Below are 20514 nucleotides of genomic sequence, written 5' to 3' on the forward strand. Positions count from 1 at the left end.
AGCAGTCCAGAGATCAATCATATCTTAAGAAAATTTGGAAACTATATGGAATAAATGGCCGTGCAATGTTGATGTTTATACATATAATAGTGAAATCCATATTGTGGTTGAAATATGGGCATGGGGGAAAAGTGGCTATATGTATACGTATTGTTAACTTTCCGCGGGGGAAGAATAGCAATGATTCAAAATTCCCCCTAGGAGAAAAGTAGATCATGCCAGTTTTTCTCCTGGCAGAAAAACTGGCATGGGGAAAAATTGCTAGATATAGAGCATACTGGAGAGAAGTACATACTTAAAACAAAGTAGTCCCTACGTATAGATGTAAATATCAAACTATGTAGAATATATTTTGGCAAGTTAAGTATCAAATTTTGCCTGGTAAATTTGAATGATACAAACATGTATGAATAAATCTAAAAAGAAGTACTGTAATATCTATATGGCTCTTTACTTATAAAGGACTGTCTTAGTGTAAAGGGTACATGCATATGTATTTCAACGTCTTATCCTGGACAATCATACAAAAATAAAATTTTATAGTGTTTTCGAGATAAAAATCTTCCCATCTAACGTACTCTTTATCCTTATCACATGCTGTGTGCATTTTACAATGTGTAAACAACTTTAAGTAGAGGCAGAACCATTTTTATCTTAGGACACCACTAAATTTTTCATTGAAGGGAACCAATGTGACGGATCGCAGATGCATGCATATACATTGTTAGCCAAAGACTGTAATTTCTGCCATGCATGTTTTATAAAAATATATCAATTTTTTTTACGACATTAATCAAAGCGAAATAATCAAAATGATGACTTTTGGACATTATGCACCCAACAACAACAACAAATTTTCATACAGTGTTAGATGCGATACAGTTTAGTGGATGGTAATGTACTCTAACTTGATAATAGTTGATAAGTGTATTTTCTTTGTTTCAACAACCTTGAACGGTTAAATCTATTATATAATATATCGGAAATACCTTCAATAACGATGTAATACTACTTTAAAAGAAATTACTGTTTCCGGAAAAGAATTAACCCTTGGACTTTGAGATTGGTGATGTAAACATAAAATCCCTTTAGCAAATTTTACAAATTTTGTTTTTTAAGTGACACTACACCACGCGAGTATACCTATTTAATTGACAAAAAACTAAGTCCTATCTTTTTTAAGTCGACATCTCATCACATTTAAATACGTTACATTCTCAGTCTCTTTTAACAGCCCCATGTCTTTGAGGAAACAAAAAAAAAGGAAACAGATTTAGAGAGAGAGAATACATTATTTTTTGTCAATCTCATACTGACTATAAAAGTTTTTAGTTTTCTTAACTACCTTTCTTTATAAATGGCTCGTTCTAGGAATTTCTTTCGTCGTAGTAGTTTTATAAGAATTTAGAAGGACAAACGTCAAAGTTAGACGCATCGAATTTGTTCCGTCAGATGTGCCTTTCTAGATTAAGCTTCATCGGGAACAATATGCATTCACATCCAAAAGATTGTAAGGACACATAGCTGACATGCATAAAAGTGATGTTGTGTACACGTCAAAAGAGACAGCGACCCAACGACAAACCGTGACATAAAAAACAAAACAAAACAAACAATCAAAAGACATCTAGAGCCACCTATCGTCTTTAATAACAGACCACTGTTTATACAGTATGTCACTCTTCACGCCCACGAGTCTAGAAAAATAGTGCATAAATTTATCAGATATCTTACATCTACCATCAGCAAAATAATAACGATATGTCTTAAGACAACCATTGAACATGACAGCCATGGCTATATATATAAATAAGAAGATGTGTTGTGATTGCCAATGAGACAACTCTCCACAACAAACTAAATGACATAGAAAATAAAAACTATAGGTCACCGTACAGCCTTCAACAATGAGGAAAACCCTTACCGCATAGTTTGCTATAAAAACAATTCAAACAAAAAACTAACGGACTGATTTATGTACAAAATAATGAATGAAAAACAAATATAATATACAGCAACAAACGATAACCACTGAATTACAGGGTCATATGCATGAGTAAAAGAATTGAAATTTTTTTTTTATTATTTTTATAAAAGTATAAAATCAACAATAAAATAATAACTTTCAAACAAAAAGAATGTTACTCTTCTCACTAGTCATATTAGATTTACAAACATTAAAACAGTCATGATATGAATCAAATTAGACGACAGCATACGACTACGGGAAATAGTAATGAATACTAGAAGGTGTGAGGGTAAATGCTGTTTTCTTTATAATTTAAATATTCATAAATCACAACTTTTAATGGAATGTTTAGATAAATGGAACTTGTCAAACGATCACACATTTTGCTGAACATTCTTAGTGTAAAGTACTTGACCCTGATCATCAGAGGTTTTTCGTCCCCAAATGTTCCTCCTTTTGTAAATAAGAATAGAAACGAGGACAACACCTAGGGTAATAATCAAACCTACCCCTGCGATACCTGCTATAAATTCAGGTCTAAATAAAATTGTTTGATTAGTTCCAGCCTGCAGAGATGCGGACGTTGTGAGAACAGAATTTTTTAGAGGAGAAATACGGTTATGTTTAGTGACAACCACATTTTCAAACGAATCTCCTATATCTGCTGGATAGATAACAAAACTTTCCGTTGCTTTTTCAATATTTTCTGTAATTGGCTTTATGTGAGGTGATAACTCAACACCTTCATGTTTTGGTATCATAACCAAGAATTCTGAACTTGTGGGTAATGTAACTTCCTTAACTGTAGTCATTGAAACTTTGGTGTGCTCAGCCCTGTCACCTGTCGATGTAGGAATGCTATTTTCTTTTTGAACGATTATTTCAACACTACTCAAGCTGTGCCGCTCTGGTTTGGCTTCTTTATCGGGGTTTATTCTCTTTGATGTATTACGAGTACGAATCTTGTCATCACTCAGCCTGATTACTTCAGTACCGTTTTCTATGCTGACTGTAATGGTATCATTAAACAAGAAATCTTTCGATGAACTGTTTTTATGGGTTATATCTGTTACGGAACTGTTCTTAGAAAATAGTGGTGATGTTTCATGGTAGATTTCACTCTCAAGATCTGTATCTAAAAATGAAAAAAAAGATGAAATTTTAACCAGTAAGTTTCTTTATTAAATAAGTAATATTTGGTAAATTTACATGCAAATAGAATAGATATCAATAGAACAATGATGTAATGAGTATTTTTACTGATTTAATCTTGAAAACTGCATGAATATCAAATATTTTGAAAACGACCAAAAAATCCACTTTTTTTTCAGTTTAAAACGAGGACAGAGAAATAATGATCTGGTATTAAGGATATCTAATAGATTAAGATGGATGTCTTTAAGTAAATAATAATTCTGTTTAAACACTAATGTTATTTTAAATGGAGAAGTCATTATCGTCTATGTAAGCAAGCAAGGCGGTCATTTTGGGTGTCGGAAGGCTTAATTTTCAGTTTTCATACATATTGCTTTTTCTTGTTTCTATTATCAGCTACTAGTAGTAGACATTTGCGGAAACTACGTCTATACCTAGGATAACCCTTAGACTTACAATTACAGTTGACGAAAAACAGGGGTCATCTTAAAATTGAAAAAAAAATGCAACAATAGAGATACCTAGTAAAATCAAAACATTATTTTTAATTAAGATAAAACTTTTCGAAGACGCACTAATGCAGTGCAAATGGTCATAACAGATTTGAATCGATGTCTTAATTAAATATGTCAACAAAAAAATCCCAATAACTTTGTATTTTTTAATTCTTCGAAGGCGTGTTCAAGTTTTACCTTATAGTGTGTAATAAGTCTATGTAATTTTTTAGACTTCCTTTGCATATCCTGGGGTTTTTGAACAATCTGTTGTCTGGTTTAAGGTGTCAATACTGTATGACAGTTCAGATATATTTTGTCGCCCACCAAAACAGCAGAGAGCAATACGCGTTCCCCTTGAAACAAAGTACTTCTATTCTTGTTATAGTTCCAAAATTGTGTCTAAACTTATTTAAGTATAGCAAAATCAGCAAAAATTCGTTCAGGGTGTACTCTACAAACGATGCACTTGAAAATAAGGGAAAATGCGATAAGCAAGTGACACAATATAATTATTAAGCCCGTCGTAGCACAATGCTTTTGAAATATCAATGACCTTAGTTTTCACGATTACATTTTGTATCCGAAACTGCTGTCTAACTGACTTAGATAGTTTGTGTATTTTTAACAGTTTCTTCTCGACTGATATACCTTTGCAACTTTTATCCCTTTAAATCAACGGAATAATTTTGCATATAAACTTTGTGTAACCGTCATAAGTGCACCCTAAAGTACAATTCCAAGAAAATTGTAGCGGTCTCGGATCATTAGTTACTGCTTATGATTCGATCAGACCTGACCCACCCATGCTCATGGGAGAGAAATAATTATCGACACCGTTAAAAAAAAACGTCTATACCCAAATGATTCCCAAAATCTCTATAAAAATTGCACAAAAACAAACAACTCAGATCCCGGTAGTCATTATTACCTGCGTTGCTGAAGGCGAAAGCAGGTCAAGTAACAGTTCAGCTCGGCTCTGTCCGTCCGTCCGTCCATCCGTCCGAAAGACCTTGCGTAAAAAACTTTCCTCAAATTTTTCCTGGCTTCTATTGAAAAGAATGATTTCATATTTGGTCTGCAGCTTAATAATTAGCGAATTGCAGCGTATATGCTATTTGTACATCTGCCGTGCAGCCACTTTCTATTTCCGATAGTTTGGAATTTTTCAAGTTTCATTGCACAAGGAAATTTTTCGTCAAAGTTCGACTCAGGTCCAGACCCGGTAATGGTCTTGTTTAATTTGATAAGATAGATAGATAGTAAAACTCCAATTATCTGAGTACATATATTTTACATTTCAACAGAGTCTGACGTAAAGTTTAAATTATATATTTGACACAAACGATGTAGTATTTTTTTCGTATATTTTTAATCTTTTTTTATATAAAAAACATGGGCAAAAATGTGAGCCCAATTTAGAAAAAAATAAAAGTTAATAAATATATACCGAACGTATAATGTCATAAAATTAATAGTTCTTAAGCACCCAACCTCTGTATCCCCTCACTTTCTTAAAAAAATATGGAAATATATGTCTTAGCAAAACATTAAATACTGTGAACATGCTCCTTAGTTAGTCGCCTTTTCTTTACACTTAGTCTTCTTGAAATTAATTACTAATAGTCGCAACCTAGCCAACGACAATACGATTTTTATTCATGTCTAATATAAAATTTATTAAATGTTGTTTGTCCGTTCTATCATACTCCGTATATTAACAGCATGTTGAATTCCATGTACAATAATTAATGTGTACATTCTCAATTTTATTTATATTATTTCATCTTAGGAGTTAAAATTTGTTCTGGAACGACGGTTTATATTTACGCTTTTAGGAGACCCAAGATTTAAATGCTACTGAAAGCATAATTGTAATCCTAATCGTAGGTGTATGACAGTTTCCGCAAATGTCTGGTAGGATATGGTTGGTAAAGACTTCTTTTTTGTCACTATAATCATGCTTATCAGAAGATAAAAGACTGCAAGGCGCATTAAATGTTGAAATAGTTCACAACGCCTTGCAAGCATGATCAGCTTTATATTTCTGTTTTAATATGTATTCAAATCATCATATAAAAATAAGAAGATGTAGTATGATTGCCAATGAGATAACTCTCCACAAGAGACCAAATGACACAGAAATTAACAACTATAGGTCACCGTACGGCTTTCAACAATGAACAAAGTCCATACCGCATAGTCAGCTATAAAAGGCCCCGAAATGACAATTCAAACGAGAAAACTAACGGCCTAATTTATGTACAAAATAATGAACGAAAAACAAATATGTTACACAGCAACAAACGACAACCACTAAATTACAGGCTCCTGACTAGGGACAGGCACATACAGAATGTGGCAGGGTTAAACTCGTTCCTTCTACTAACCTGTGACAGTGGTGTAACAGTACAACATAAGAACAAACTATAAAAATCAGTTGAAAAAGGCTTAAATCATCAGATGGATACAAATAAAAATCTAACAAAAACAAAGAGTGGAAATGGACGGGTACTTATACATCCCCACAACAAAAAGACACTAAGTACAGATATGAGAGTACTCGCAGTTACTGACAGCTAGTTCAAAGCAAATAACAACTAATACAAAAAATCATGAATCCAAGACTACAATATTAAAAAGTACACATCCAGCCTTCAATGGATTTAGTGTAAAGACGTCATAAACAATCAGAAAAAAACATGACCTTGTGCAATGCCAAGATACAGGTATCGACAGATTGTAGAGCCATGCATGTGCATATGTATATAAAAATAATATTTAGTTTCATTTTAATTTACTGATAACAAAATCAATATTAATACCAATAAAAACAATGTTCAAAGATCTAATTACAGTGTTGAATTGGTAACCTTTTAGAATACGTTTATTTAAAGGATCGATAAGTTTATCAGGATCGTTTCTAAATTTACGGGCTCGGTAAACAACATCTCCGTAAAAATGAGGATGTGCTATCCCGTTTGAAATAAGTTTTCTACAGGTACAACCAAACTTCAAAACCAAATCTTTATATCTATGGATGAATTTAGTAAAGGTTTTAAGTAATTTGTGGTAACGAAATCCCTAACGTAATGATGTTTAACAATTTTGATTATTTTCATTTTTTTAAGCGATGAAATAGTTTTGTTCAGTTAAATAATTAGAATGACAAATTAACCCCACCTAGGTAAGATGCAAATATGGAAAATAAGAATTTCCTTTTGGATAGTGCAGGTTAAAGTCCAATTCAAATTAATCCACTAGTCCTCAAAGTTTACAGGGGAACACAAAATTATAACAACATTTCGTAAGGTTCGTGAACTGACGAGTTGAATATATTCTAGTCAAACGTAATTCAAAATGATTATGTTTAATTAGTCTCCTACCATTTGTACACCTATAAAAGCTAAAATCATCGACAGATATATCAGCTGTATGGCTACGCCCTCTTGTGGCTTGTACAACAATCTACAACGGTAAAATTGAGACGATCATTTGAAATTTTTTCAACATACATATTTTGTACATAGAAGTGATAATTACAACTGCATACCTCATTTAACTAGTTACTGAAGTACTATACATTTACATTGTAGATACAAAATCCGTTAAACATGTAACAAGAAAAGTAACTCTTGATCTTTGTGTTTCAGTCTCGATTAATCTTATTTCGTTTTATTGTTTTTCTAGTTTATAATGGCTAACGGGTAAACAATCTTCTCAATCGATTCATCAGATTTGAACATCTGAAAACTACTGTTGCTAAAATTCAAATCATTCGGCTCGGTCAAATCAAGATGGAATATTTGTTGAAAATGTCAAATATTTTACAATTTAAAAGCAAATTAATTTTGTTTTAAACCCTAATTATGATATATTGCAAAATCAAGAACAATACTCCGGAAAGAGCAAGACCAGAAAATATCGGACAAAAGGAGGTCAAATTTCCAATCCGAGTTAAAAAAAAAAACAAAAAAACTAGATGTGTCTGAACGACACGAATGGCCCCGTCTCAAAAAGTTGAAAAATCTGCAATTTCAACAACACATGTCGACACAAACATGCATGGATAGTATCCAGCTCTCAAGACCAATACTAGTTTGATGAAAAATTTCCTTGATCAATGAGTAGTTAAAATATCGGCAAACAGGAAGTGGATATACTGGAGATGTGTTGAAACGACATGAAAATCAGTATATCGGAACGAAACATAAACTTGATCTGTAACTCATCATGGTAAACTCACAAATCAAAAATCAGCGCAAAATCCGAAGGCATATAGAATAAAAGTCTGTATAACTGTGATTTTCAACAGTTTATCAAAGTCCAAAGACCGTAATTTCGGAAAAATTAGCAGAGCGGAACGAAACTTAATCTTGAACTGTAACTCGTCATGGTTAACTCACATACCAAAAGTCCAAAACCAGTAATTACGGTAAAAATCAGCAGAGCGAAACAAAACTTAAACTTGATCTGTAACTCATCATGGTTAACTCACATACCAAAAATCAGCCCAATATCTGAAGTCGTTTAGAAAAAAAAGTCCGTATAACTGTGATTTTCAACAATTTATCTAAGTCCAAAGCCCGTAATTTCGGCAAAAATACGCAGAGCTGAACGAAACTTAAACTTGATCTGTAACTCATCATGGTTACCTCAAATACCAAAAAATCAGCCCAATATCTGAAGGCGTTTAGAAAAAAAGTCCGTTTAACTGTGATTTTCAACAATTTATCAAAGTCCAAAGTCCGTAATTTCGGCAAAAATTAGCAAAGCGACACGAAACTTAAACTTGATCTGTAACTCATCATGGATAACTCACATACCAAAAATCAGCCCAATATCTAAAGGCGTTTAGAAAAAAAGTCCGTATAACTGTGATTTTCAATAATTTATCAAAGTCCAAAGGCCGTAATTTCGGCAAAATTTAGCAGAGCAGAACGAAACTTTACCTTAATCTGTAACTCATCATGGTTAACTCACATACCAAAAATCAGCCCAATATCTGAAGGCGTTTAGAAAAAAAGTCCGTATAATGGTTTGTTGCGGAATGACGGAATGACGGACTAGGGTAAAACTATATGCCCCCGACAACTTTGTTGCGAGGCCATTAAAAGGCAATTTAACAGAAGGTTTTGTAGTATTGGATTATATTAGCACATAACAACCACGTGATAGTTTACCAACAACAGGGTGAGACAAAAAAGTTATTAACTGCTTATTCTTTTCAATAACGGTGGGCTTTCAATGAACTCATTAATGGCATGCTTTATATCTCACTTGAAAATCTCCTTTCTGTCGTTCAATTAACACGTCGGCTTTGTGCCACTCGTTTCCTTGGTTACCACCAATGAGAAAGAGTTGACTTTCAACGTGATCATGTCCTGATGGTATTCGCAGAAGAATCTCTAGGTTACCCATATCTATAAAACAAAGTAATTGGCAAACATATTTTTTGCTGTGTGTTTGGTTTGTTTATTCTACGTTGGCTAGATGTTTAAGGGAGGGTTGAGATCTCTCGAAACATGTTTAACCCCACCGCATTATTGCGCCTGTCCCAAGTCAGGAACCTCTAGCCTTTGTTAGTCTTGTGTGGATTTTCAATTTTGGTTCATTTGTATGTTTATGAGTTTAGCGTGGCGTCCCTTTCGCTGAAATAGTATACATTATTGTTTAGGGGCCAGCTGAAGTCAGCCTACGGGTGCTGGATTTTCTCGATGCGTTGAAAACCCATTGGTAGCCTTGGGTTGTTGTCTTTCTTTTTGTCGGGTTGTTGTCTCTTTGACACATTCCCAGTTTCCATTCTCTATTGTAAATTGTTCTTGCGTTTATCATTCGTCTGAATAAAGAGATGTAGTATAAACAATCATTTAAAAATTCTGGTAAAATAGCATTTATTCAATTAAGTGTATCCATGGTGCATATCCAAGCTGTAGAAACTAGAGTTAGTTATGGCTTTTGTAAAAATGTATATCTTGTTTATAGTGGCTCCTGTTGTGCAAATGCCTACTTTTATTTTGAATTCTTTATATATTCATTAAAATGTCTCAATAATCTTTTTATCTCTTATTTGAACAGATCTAGGGATGTTTGCCAACATAGTAGAATTGCTAGATATGTTAGGATTATGCTATAGATGCGGTACATGTGCAAGAATTCACAGCTTATAGTCTATAATACAGCCAGTTGCAATACGATTCAAAGGTATTGTATGAGAAAAGATGTTTTGGTCAGCATTAATTGGCTGGTGTGACATGGTTCTTTAGCTAGTGTTGCATGGTTCTTAAGCTGTTGTTGGATGGTTCTTTGGCTGGTGTTGCATGGTTCTTAAGCTGGTGTCAGTTGGTTCTTTAGCTGTGGAGTTGCATGGTTATTGGTGCCATTGTGAGTCATTTCAGTAGAATGTGTTGTATACTGTGCGATTAAGAACAAGGTCGATTATATTGGATTGATCGCGCACGGTACGTGCTTTTTTACGGTTCGGTGAATGGTGATGTATTGGGTCATATTGAATTTTAATTATTTTTGTTAATATTTAATTTCATGTTTTATTCTAAAGAAAAACCTCACTTACATCCATCTTCTTCTGGTCCTAACATGTGATACCAGAGCTGAAAACATCGACGACTTTTATACCAGGGATAGACGGGAGATAACAACCTACTGTAGTGTCCATGTTGACTAGGTGTGGACGATTCCATAAAGATATAATGACCTGTCAAAGAACAACTTGATATAGTTATTATTCGCATGCATACAGCTGATTCCCTCGACACTTTACAATTTAAGTATCATATCAAACGCTCCTTTTCAAATGGTAAATACATCTGTACAAATGCAAATTAAGGGAACCACTAGACTGAGTTAAAATGGCGTCAATGAGACAGCAAACCAACGATACAAGCTAATCAAAGTAAGCATTAAGGGGTCAACATTCTGACAAAAAATGATGAAAGATGAACTAACCCTAAACCATATGACAAGCTATTTTCTCGGGTTAGACAGTTAGTATGGCTAGCAATTACTAGTAGGATGTATCTATGAACTTGACATGGAGATGTGTAATCACTTTTGAGTTGCTTTTGGGATGATCAAAACAGTTTCAGAAAATCTACTATACTATGCTAGCATCTAAATATGAGCTGCAAATATAATTTTGATTCGATTAAGCTTTCATGTACAACTTAGTGTGTTTTATTTTAAACTAATCATTTAAAAAGGGTTTCTCTATTTCTCTATTTCATTTTTATATATCTTGGGTATGAATACTTTCGTATATTTGATGTGGTATATTGCTTTATGGAATTTCGTAAAAAGTATAACAAAAATATAGAACTCCAAGGTAAATTCAAAAAGGGAAAGTCCATGAAAACTGACAAAATCAAATGCTAGACTCTACCAACCAACGGAACGAATGCATGAAAACTGAAAAAAATCAAACGCTAGACTCTATCAACCAAAGGAACGAATGAAAAACAACTGTCATATTCCTGACTTGGAAAGGAATTTTCCTAAGAAAATGGTGGATTAAACATGGTGTTATAGCTAACTACCTCCCCATTGTATGACAATTGTTTAAAAGTTGTTTAAAGGGTATGCAGTACTTGTATATAGATACTGTCAAAGGCTTACGTTTAACCTTGATGGTTGTTATAGCATTTGTATTTGAAAACAAAAAGATACGTAAAAAATTCAAAATCATCCTTCATTTTTAGAAATTTCGACTTAAAATAAATTGGCCACAATTACATATGCTGATTTAATATACATGTATGAATGGATGTTAATGGAATCAAATGATGAATTTCTATTTCAACAACGGCAACAGATGGACTATATCATGTATATTCAAGTTCATAAATCAAATAAATTATTACTGTGGCTTTATTCAAACCAGTCTCCTAATAGACATTTTCGAAAACTGTTTAAAACTTTTATGTTAACATTGATGATGACATTTACAGATTATTATATAGGGGTCATCTCAAAGTGGACAATGTTGATGAATTGAAAAGCGAATACCGCATTCATAAGATTTATTTCAAATCAAATCAACAAAATAAGTCGCGACGCCTGCATACAAAAGCAGCACACATATTTATAATTTGATGGAACTTCCTGGTGGAATGTTTGCAAACTCTATCCATAACTCTGTAATTCTTCAATTTTTTTCTCAACAGTAACTCTGTATTCTTTGATGAAATTATTAGTTTTCAACACCTCTCTTTAAATTTTCCGGTTTTCACAGTATTAGTTGTTGTTTATAGGATCCCGCAAGAGGATATCTATTAGGAAATATTTTATCATAAACAATCCTTTCAAGAGAGTCAAGCTCAGTATTTTTAACAGTTGACCATAGCATCGCAATGTCCTGAAAATTAAAGCTCTTTGGGATCAGCTAGTGACCTGTAAATTTCCGTTGAGTTTTAGTCAATAGCATCCACTGCCATTAGCAGTTTTTTCACACTGATGCTCTTAATTCATTTAGAGATGGTCACTGTACCAGATTATGAAAATGTTGGTAAAAACTAGGATATTCGCTTATTAATTTCATTCCGCTTACGTCAAAAATTACATTTATCATAAGAAATCACCGGTCGAAATGCACATCTGGTGCAGTAGAAATGACACCTTAATGTTATTGTAGCGTGATTTATCAGGTTAGTTTATTTTATTACAAATCGTAGTTTTTTCCCCCGGAGCATGTCACAGCTGGTTTCTATGGCAAGGATTTTGCTCATTATTAAAGGCCTTATGAAAGTAAACGATATGATCTGAGCCAAAGCATGAACAACATTATTTCTAGGATAAGTTTGTGTGGCCTATCAGTGATACGCACGAACGTATCATTTCCAATTATTTTCAATATGTCTAAAAAGGTTTTGGCTGTTTCTCCAGTTGTTTGATGAAAGGAGTATCTGTGACTTGAAAACATTTGAGAACATAGTTCTACAGCATCGTCTACAATTCTATATCTAAGTTCAAGTAATGGTTCAGGGAGATAATCCCTTGTTGGAACTGTTATCCGGGGATGAAAAAATATTACGACAAAGACGTCCGGCATTGTAACAAGAGGGCGGGTACCTGTAACTATCTGACGAACAAAGCCCGAACCTAGTGCTCAAACGACAAAAAAGCTGATCCAGAATAGCATATCATTGATGCAGCTTGTTCAAAGAAAACTGTTGATATATGAGAAATTCATGGTTAAGAAAATTTCTAAAATATTAAAGGCTTGAGAGTCTGCTTTCATCAGAATCAAACGATTAAAACATATTATGACTTATAGTGCAAATAATTTCCGTGTTTTCCCAGTTAAATAAAACCCGAAAGTTTCACATGTGAAATAAATTTCTTATTTCACTCCATTTACGTCATATGTAACAATAGGTATTGCAATAAGTTGTTGATGACGCCGCATCAAAATAAATTGTGAATGCGTAGAAAAAGATATTGATCCTTAAACTTTTTTCTTTAATTCGAATAAAAAAAAAAGTTTTCAATGCAATAAAAAGAATAAGAAATCAAAGAATTCAAATATCGAAAAAATATTCAACTTGAATGTGACCGAACAACACTGATGATTAACTCACGCGTCTTCGTAAATTTATGAGTTGCTTTGTCACTAGTTGAATATTTTTCTATATTTGAATTCTTCAATTAGTTATTCTATAATCAAATACGGCTAAGAAGGTGCTGATTTCATTCGGAATAAAAATATTTTATCTTATTATATTCGCTTGTTGAGCATGTAGCAACATCTTTCATGACATAGTTTATTTTGAGATGACCCACAGGTAAGTTTACCTGTAATTATCATCGCCAACTTAAAAGTTATTGTGAATTATAGTTTCCGAAAATGTCTATTAATGGTGCATTAAGTGATCTTACTTGTTTGGTGTATCTTATCGAATGTGAATCTCTTAGGTATTAATATATAACAAATTAGGCCAATAAAAATGTTCATACGAAAAAAATGAAAAAAATGATAAAGTTGAAAAAAAATAAAATGTAAAGCCTTGAAACGTTTCGTGTAAGACTTACCGTTATCGTTTTCAGGACCCAACGTGTGATCAAACTTTGGGCCAGTTCTTTTAGTGTCTGTTTCTCTAACGTTAATCTGCCAATCAGATTGATGACCCATGTCCTGTGTCCATCCACATAAAGAATGTTCAAAATTACAACTAGCAATGTCAACTGCAGCTACAAGAAAGCATACAAAATATAATCAATTAAGGTGACCAGTAAGTCTGTATGTTCTCAAAGAAAAAAGACTATATTGAATAATAATAATAATGATATTAGTATGAATAATAGTATATTTGATTTTATAAGAAATTGTCATTTATTTTCTTTACAGAGGGGAATTAACGAGAGTGGTTCCATTCATCTTGAAATCGAATACTACCATCTTAAGATTTTGATAAATATCTGCTGTTCACCAAAGACTTGAATTAGTTGCGACGTTTATTGAATTAACATGTATTTGTTTAAGCCCTCATTGTGCAAGTTCATGTAAGCTTGTACATGATATAGTAATCCTCTTCACAGATGTTAGATGGTATTATAGATATTTACGATCCTTATCTTTCCTTTACATAAATGGCGTAAAACACGATACAGTTGTAACAACGGGCGATTGGATATAAAAAAAGTTGATAAAGGTTTTGATTTGTATTTCTTCAGTTTTTACAAATTTTTGAGTTAAATTCTTTTAGTTGGAACGTTCTCTACACAATATAATTTGGCCAACAACATTCACATTTAACCCAAAAAATCCGATTAAACCCTATGTGTACTTATATCTTTGTTTAAAACTAAGAACATCAAATACATGTATCATAATAAAACGACAAAGCACATATTACATTATATCTTCAAATTAACTTGAAGTGACAATATATTGCGGAGAGGTTCAAACCGGCTTCTAGAGAAAGTTTGGGAGTGGTTCAGACAACTTACAGTGGCAGTTTGGGAGTGGTTCAGACCAGTGTTGTCAGTATGTAATATTTCCATGGTATAACTTACAGTGGCGGTTTGGGAGTGGTTCAGACCTGTGTTGTCAGTATGTAATATTTTCATGGTATAACTTACTATGGTAGTTTGGGAGTGGTTCAGACCAGTGTTGTCAGTATGTAATATTTCCATGGTATAACTTACAGTGGCGGTTTTGGAGTGGTTCAGACCTGTGTTGTCAGTATGTAATATTTTCATGGTATAACTTATTATGGCAGTTTGGGAGTGGTTTAGACCAGTGTTGTCAGTATGTAATATTTCCATGGTATAACTTACAGTGGCAGTTTGGGAGTGGTTCAGACCAGTGTTGTCAGTATGTAATATTTCCATGGTATAACTTACAGTGGCAGTTTGGGAGTGGTTCAGACCAGTGTTGTCCGTCACAGCTGATAGTACTCTCACCGTCCATTATATACCCAGGATTACACGTCACAAGTACAAGAGAAGATTCAGACAATACATCGATTTCTCCATTTTCTACAGATGTGAAACCGTTTTGGTTGCATCCTTTAGCTAAAAACATGAATGAATAGTTAATAGCGTATGATCTAAATATAGATATTAATAAGCAAATATAATTATAATTGCAGACATTCAGTAACATTTGTCGTCAATTGTTCTGAAACTTGAGCATGACGTATCATTTCTACAGCCTCATCTTTTTTATTTCAAAATTTCATAGGTTATTTCAGAAAGAAATTGTACTAATGGAATCTTAAAAAAGATGATTAGTCGTTGTGGCTTGAATACACAACCTATCAGTATATTTCAAAAATAGAAATCCAAGTTAGGTACAAACTCATTGCTGTTTCATAAAAAGATTGGCCTTAAATTTAGTTTCTAAGCAATCCAGAAGTTGTGTATATGTCAGCGACTTTGTTGTTTTACGGATATAAGTCTTCTTTCTTGAACTAGTACATTAAACATTAAATATTATTTTGTTTTACCAATCATGGGCCCTTGTCAGGCAAGATATACGTAAACATCATAGTACAGTAATTATTATCAAATATGCGAGTTGTATTAATGAAAATTTACAATACACAAAGAAATAAAGTAAAATATGAACAATATAGGATAATATTACAGTTTATTATATATTAAGTACTAAATACAGAAAATTTGTATATCTAATAAAGGTTCTTTTCTCTAGTCTGTATTATCTAACCTGTATCGCATAGCTAAACCCGTATCACATAGCTAAACCCGTATCATATACCCCGTATATTGCACGTATGGCGTGACGTCATATGTCGAATAACGAGAAAGTTGGACATATGACGTCCAGTTGCTGTATTTCCTGGTATGATACGAAATGAAACCACATTTTCAAAAGTGGAATTTCATAAAAAAATACTTTCAAGAAAAAACGGGCTATTTATGACACTGATTCAGAATAGAAATTTTCATTTAGGAAAATGACAAAGACCCATTCTCTCTTCACTAGTATTTTGTTAAAAGTACATGTACATTTATGTGTGTTATCTTTAGTGCAATCGAACTGAGATAATAAAAGAATGGAACCTATAAATTACTATTCCAAAGCATTTGTATTAATAAGCAATACTGCATGTACGTACATTGTTAATTTTCTTTAACCAAGGGTTTAAGTAGTAATAAAATTGAGAATGGAAATGGGGAATATGTCAAAGAGACAGCAACCCGACCAATGAGCAGACAACAATGTTCACTTCTAATTCCCAATTATTTTGAATAATGCAAATATTAAAATTGGTGTTAAAACAAATTATATGTACATGTATCAATATGAGGTTCCAAACATTTTTGCCAAATGAGAAAAAGGAAATTTATAAATTACCTTTATCCAAAAGAGGGTGAGAAAGAAAATTTGACAGCAAATACTTGCAAAACAAAATGTGTCATTTAAGCCAGATTAGGACTAAAAATTCTAATGTTGGATTATTTTAACGAATGACCAAATTTCTCTTTTAATACAAGTATTAAACCTAATGCAGTTGATATTTTGTTTTTGTTGTAGTATGATCCTTGTTGTGATATAATTGCTTTGTTTGTCAGATTAAAAATAAAATGGTGTTAATTTAATATTCATTTATTAGTATCAGCATTAGAAGTTCATTGGTGAAAATGTTTTTAGTTCTAATAAATGATGGGGTTGCACAAGCTTTAGAAGTAATCATGGTATTCAGTATATATATATATATATATTTCCCCTGGAAAAACACATGTTAGTCAACGTTTTAACATCAAACACTACTGAAGAGATTTTTAGTAATAGAATTATATATTTAGTGTAACAAAATTGGTACCCAGTCGAATATGTGGAATTCATATATATATATTTTTAGGAATCCCTCTGTTTGTCTGTCCATAATCAGTGGTAGATCCAGGGGGGTTTGGAACCCCCTTTTTTGACGATCAATGCTTTTGAATGGGGACATATGGTTGGAAACCCCTTTTAAAAATGGCTGGATCCGCCCCTGATAATCTTTGAATAGATGATACTTGGTTACATTGTTGACCACATTTATGTATACAAATGAGATCTTATTGCAGTATAATATGAAAACCAAGGTCACCGTGAAACTTGGTTAAACTTGACAACATATATTGGGAAGATGGATTGTATTCTACAGAAGGGAGCAGCTGACAGTATCGTTAGTGAATGCATCTAAATATTCAAAAATACATGGTCTTAACTTAAAATATATTATTTGCAAGTTTCATAGCTCTATATTGAGTATGTAATAAGGTTATTAGAGACATTACGATGTGGATGTAACGATCCCGAATTGTGTTATGACTTTCGTGAAACAGGATCAGCAAATAAGGAAGTTTATAAAAAAGTCAGCTGGAAAACTACAGGGAAATCGTAATTTTCTTGTCTCTGTTATATTTTGGGACGATTAAAAAAAGGGGGATGAATCACGGATCTGTTGTATAATACGAATCTGATTCTATTTAAATATATGATAAACAGATCAATACATGGCAAACTTGATCCATATCGCATGCTGTATCACCACTCGGCCAATATCAGCCCTCGGGAACTTCGGCCCTAGTGACTAATATTGGTTCATCGTGGTGATACAGCATGCGATACGGACTTTGCCATGTATTATTCTATATATAAAGTGTTTAGTGTAATGAGGTCGATTTTATAAAAATAGATATAAAATATATTAACATTAAATAATAGAACAAGCAATATAGTTTTTTTTTTTTTTTTAGTAGTACTTTTCATGACCAGTACACAACGGTGAGGAATTTCACAATCCAGAGGTCATCAAGGGAGTACATACAATTATTGGCGTAATTGCATTTCCGTATATTTTGTGAACTTGACGTACTTTAATTTTTTTTTTAATCATAATATATGACAACTGATAACAAGGAATATATATCCATAGTGATCTATTTGAAATATCACCGAAAAAAAAATTAATGTAAAAAGTTCTGTGAACAAATCAAAACTTACCATAACATATCACCGAAAACAAATGTAATAAGTTCTGTGAACAAATCCGAACTTACCATGACATATCACCGAAAACAAATGTAATAAGTTCTGTGAACAAATCCGAACTTACCATGACATATCACCGAAAACAAATGTAATAAGTTCTGTGAACAAATCCGAACTTACCATGACATATCACCGAAAACAAATGTAATAAGTTCTGTGAACAAATCCGAACTTACCATGACATGTGGGAATAGGTGTAGTCCATACATCAGCAAAACAATAAGCTTCATTTGAACCGAACAGATCAAATCCTTCGTCACACTCATACTGTATAGAATTATAGGGCTTGGTTTTTATTGTCGCAGTTCCATGCTGTAAATATTCCTGAAGGCAATTAGAGTACACTGAAATGTAGAAAATTAGAGTACACTGAAATGTAGAAAATTAGAGTACACTGAAATGTAGAAAATTAGAAATTAATATGAAGTCTTTGTAGTTTAGAGACTAATCAGACTGTGAAAAAACAAAAGAACTGAAAAATTATAAATTATTTAATAAAATAAATAATTATTATTAACTTTACTTGTTTACCACTTTTTTCATGTATTGTATGTTTCTTGTGTATATTATATTTGCATTTTAACCCGTCAGGGTTTTACTTTTTGCAATAAAGCATTTTTAAATTCTAAACTCCAGGGGCCGGTTTCACGAAGCTATCCTAAGACCTGTCATAAGATATATCTTAGGACATGTCTTATGATCCTCTTATGACTATCCTAGGACATATCTCAGACCACGCCTCGAAGCTGTCTTAGGATGATCTTAGCTAAGATATCCTAAACCTGTCGCAAGTTCTTTAAATTTTTAAATATTAACATGGATTCATGGAAAAATTCATGTAAATGTATTATGTCTTTCCAATAAATTACTTAACGTATTGATTAACATTCCAGAATTAGATATTTCGTAAAATTAATATAAAGCATTAGTTTAATTTATATAAATAATCTATTAATAATACACCAATATGCATATAAAAATTCAAATAAAAATTCGAGAAAAAAAAACAATAAGCTGATGATTATTTGACTTTGTACAAGTGAGTTGAAGTCAAGTTTTCACTGTATCGGTTATAAAAAGGTTAAAGGATAAAATCGTGCATTTTTGATATAAATAAATCGAATGTTCATTGTTGATAAATCATTGTTGATAATCCCCCAACCTATAAAGATTTTGTTACGAGTAGAACAAGGAGATTACATAATCAAATAATAATAACATAATTTGCAAAATTAATATAAAAAATAAGTGTAATTCATAAAAATAAACTTATGACTATCCTAAGACCATCATAAGACACCTCTCGTGTAGTCCTAACTTTATGACCAACTTTAAGAGATGTCCTAAATTAGGACCACTTTGTGAAACCCACTTAGGACTAAGATATGTTGTAAGACCATCTTAAGACATATCTTAGTCCTAAGACAGCTTTGTGAAACTGGCCCCAGAATCCGTACAATGTTATTTTAAAATCCATTTCTTATAATTAGGACGTCGAACATTTTCTGATTTGTATTGAAAACAGACCGTAATAAAATCAATTTCAAAATTAATAATTTCCTAATTGTTTTTGTACTACTCGGAAAATCCAATGCCTTTCATTTTTCATTTACCAAACAGATATATAATTTGAAACATAGATGTAATAAAACTGAAATGAATATTAATTATTATATCTCCCAATTTAAATATCCAAAATGCATGAAGAATAAATTAATTTACATCGTAATATTTATTTCAATATGAATTTTTTTGTTGAAAAAATTTATAACACTCTAAAATCAAGTTTTACTATGAAACAATAAAATGAATAAGCTTACCTTGTATTATTAATATCGAAAATAAATAATAACAAAAATACAGCTGTATTAAAATCTCCATGTCTGAGCAAAATTCTTGTACATCAAAATTCCATCGAAAAAATTCTTCAAATTTTTAAAAGAGGGGAAGTAGGCTGAACTGTCAGTACGTTATTAATTATATAAACAATAGGAGCCTGTTAGTATTGATCTGTAACCATTTCCGCCGCGGACAATTCATGACATAGACACAACATGGGTTGTTAATCTAATTAGAATTAGTATATCTCATCGTGCTCTGAATGAATGAATAACCCATGGGAGTGCCTCTGAGAATGATTCGGAAATAACAAACACATTGAAAACCGTGAATAATCACAACAAATATGCATGTGTCAAGTGCGGTAAGGAATATTTGGAAAATTGCTCATACAGCTCATCAAACGATATAGGTTTTCAACAGCAACTAACTGTTACATTCACTATAATCATCATCATTGATCATTACATCATACTAATTTATATACTGACATTTAATTTACTTTTTGCAACTTAGATTTTTAGGTTTTAGATAAA

The 20514-nt window shown here is 32.4% G+C and overlaps 1 protein-coding gene across 1 annotated transcript; it reads right to left on the minus strand.

The window, feature by feature from the left end:
- Window positions 1-1955: 1955 nt before the first annotated feature.
- Window positions 1956-20270, minus strand: LOC127704268 (uncharacterized). The gene is made up of 8 exons (XM_052208258.1): window positions 19960-20270; window positions 18316-18483; window positions 14977-15147; window positions 13663-13821; window positions 10193-10333; window positions 8899-9041; window positions 7005-7086; window positions 1956-3104 (listed from the first exon to the last, which is right to left on the minus strand). The coding sequence occupies exons 1-8, from the start codon at window positions 20018-20020 to the stop codon at window positions 2344-2346; spliced, it is 1686 nt and encodes a 561-aa protein (XP_052064218.1). The 5' UTR covers window positions 20021-20270; the 3' UTR covers window positions 1956-2343.
- Window positions 20271-20514: the final 244 nt, after the last annotated feature.

This window comes from Mytilus californianus, unplaced genomic scaffold (assembly GCF_021869535.1).
Source record: "Mytilus californianus isolate M0D057914Y unplaced genomic scaffold, xbMytCali1.0.p SCAF_6, whole genome shotgun sequence".
NCBI lineage: Eukaryota > Metazoa > Mollusca > Bivalvia > Mytilida > Mytilidae > Mytilus > Mytilus californianus.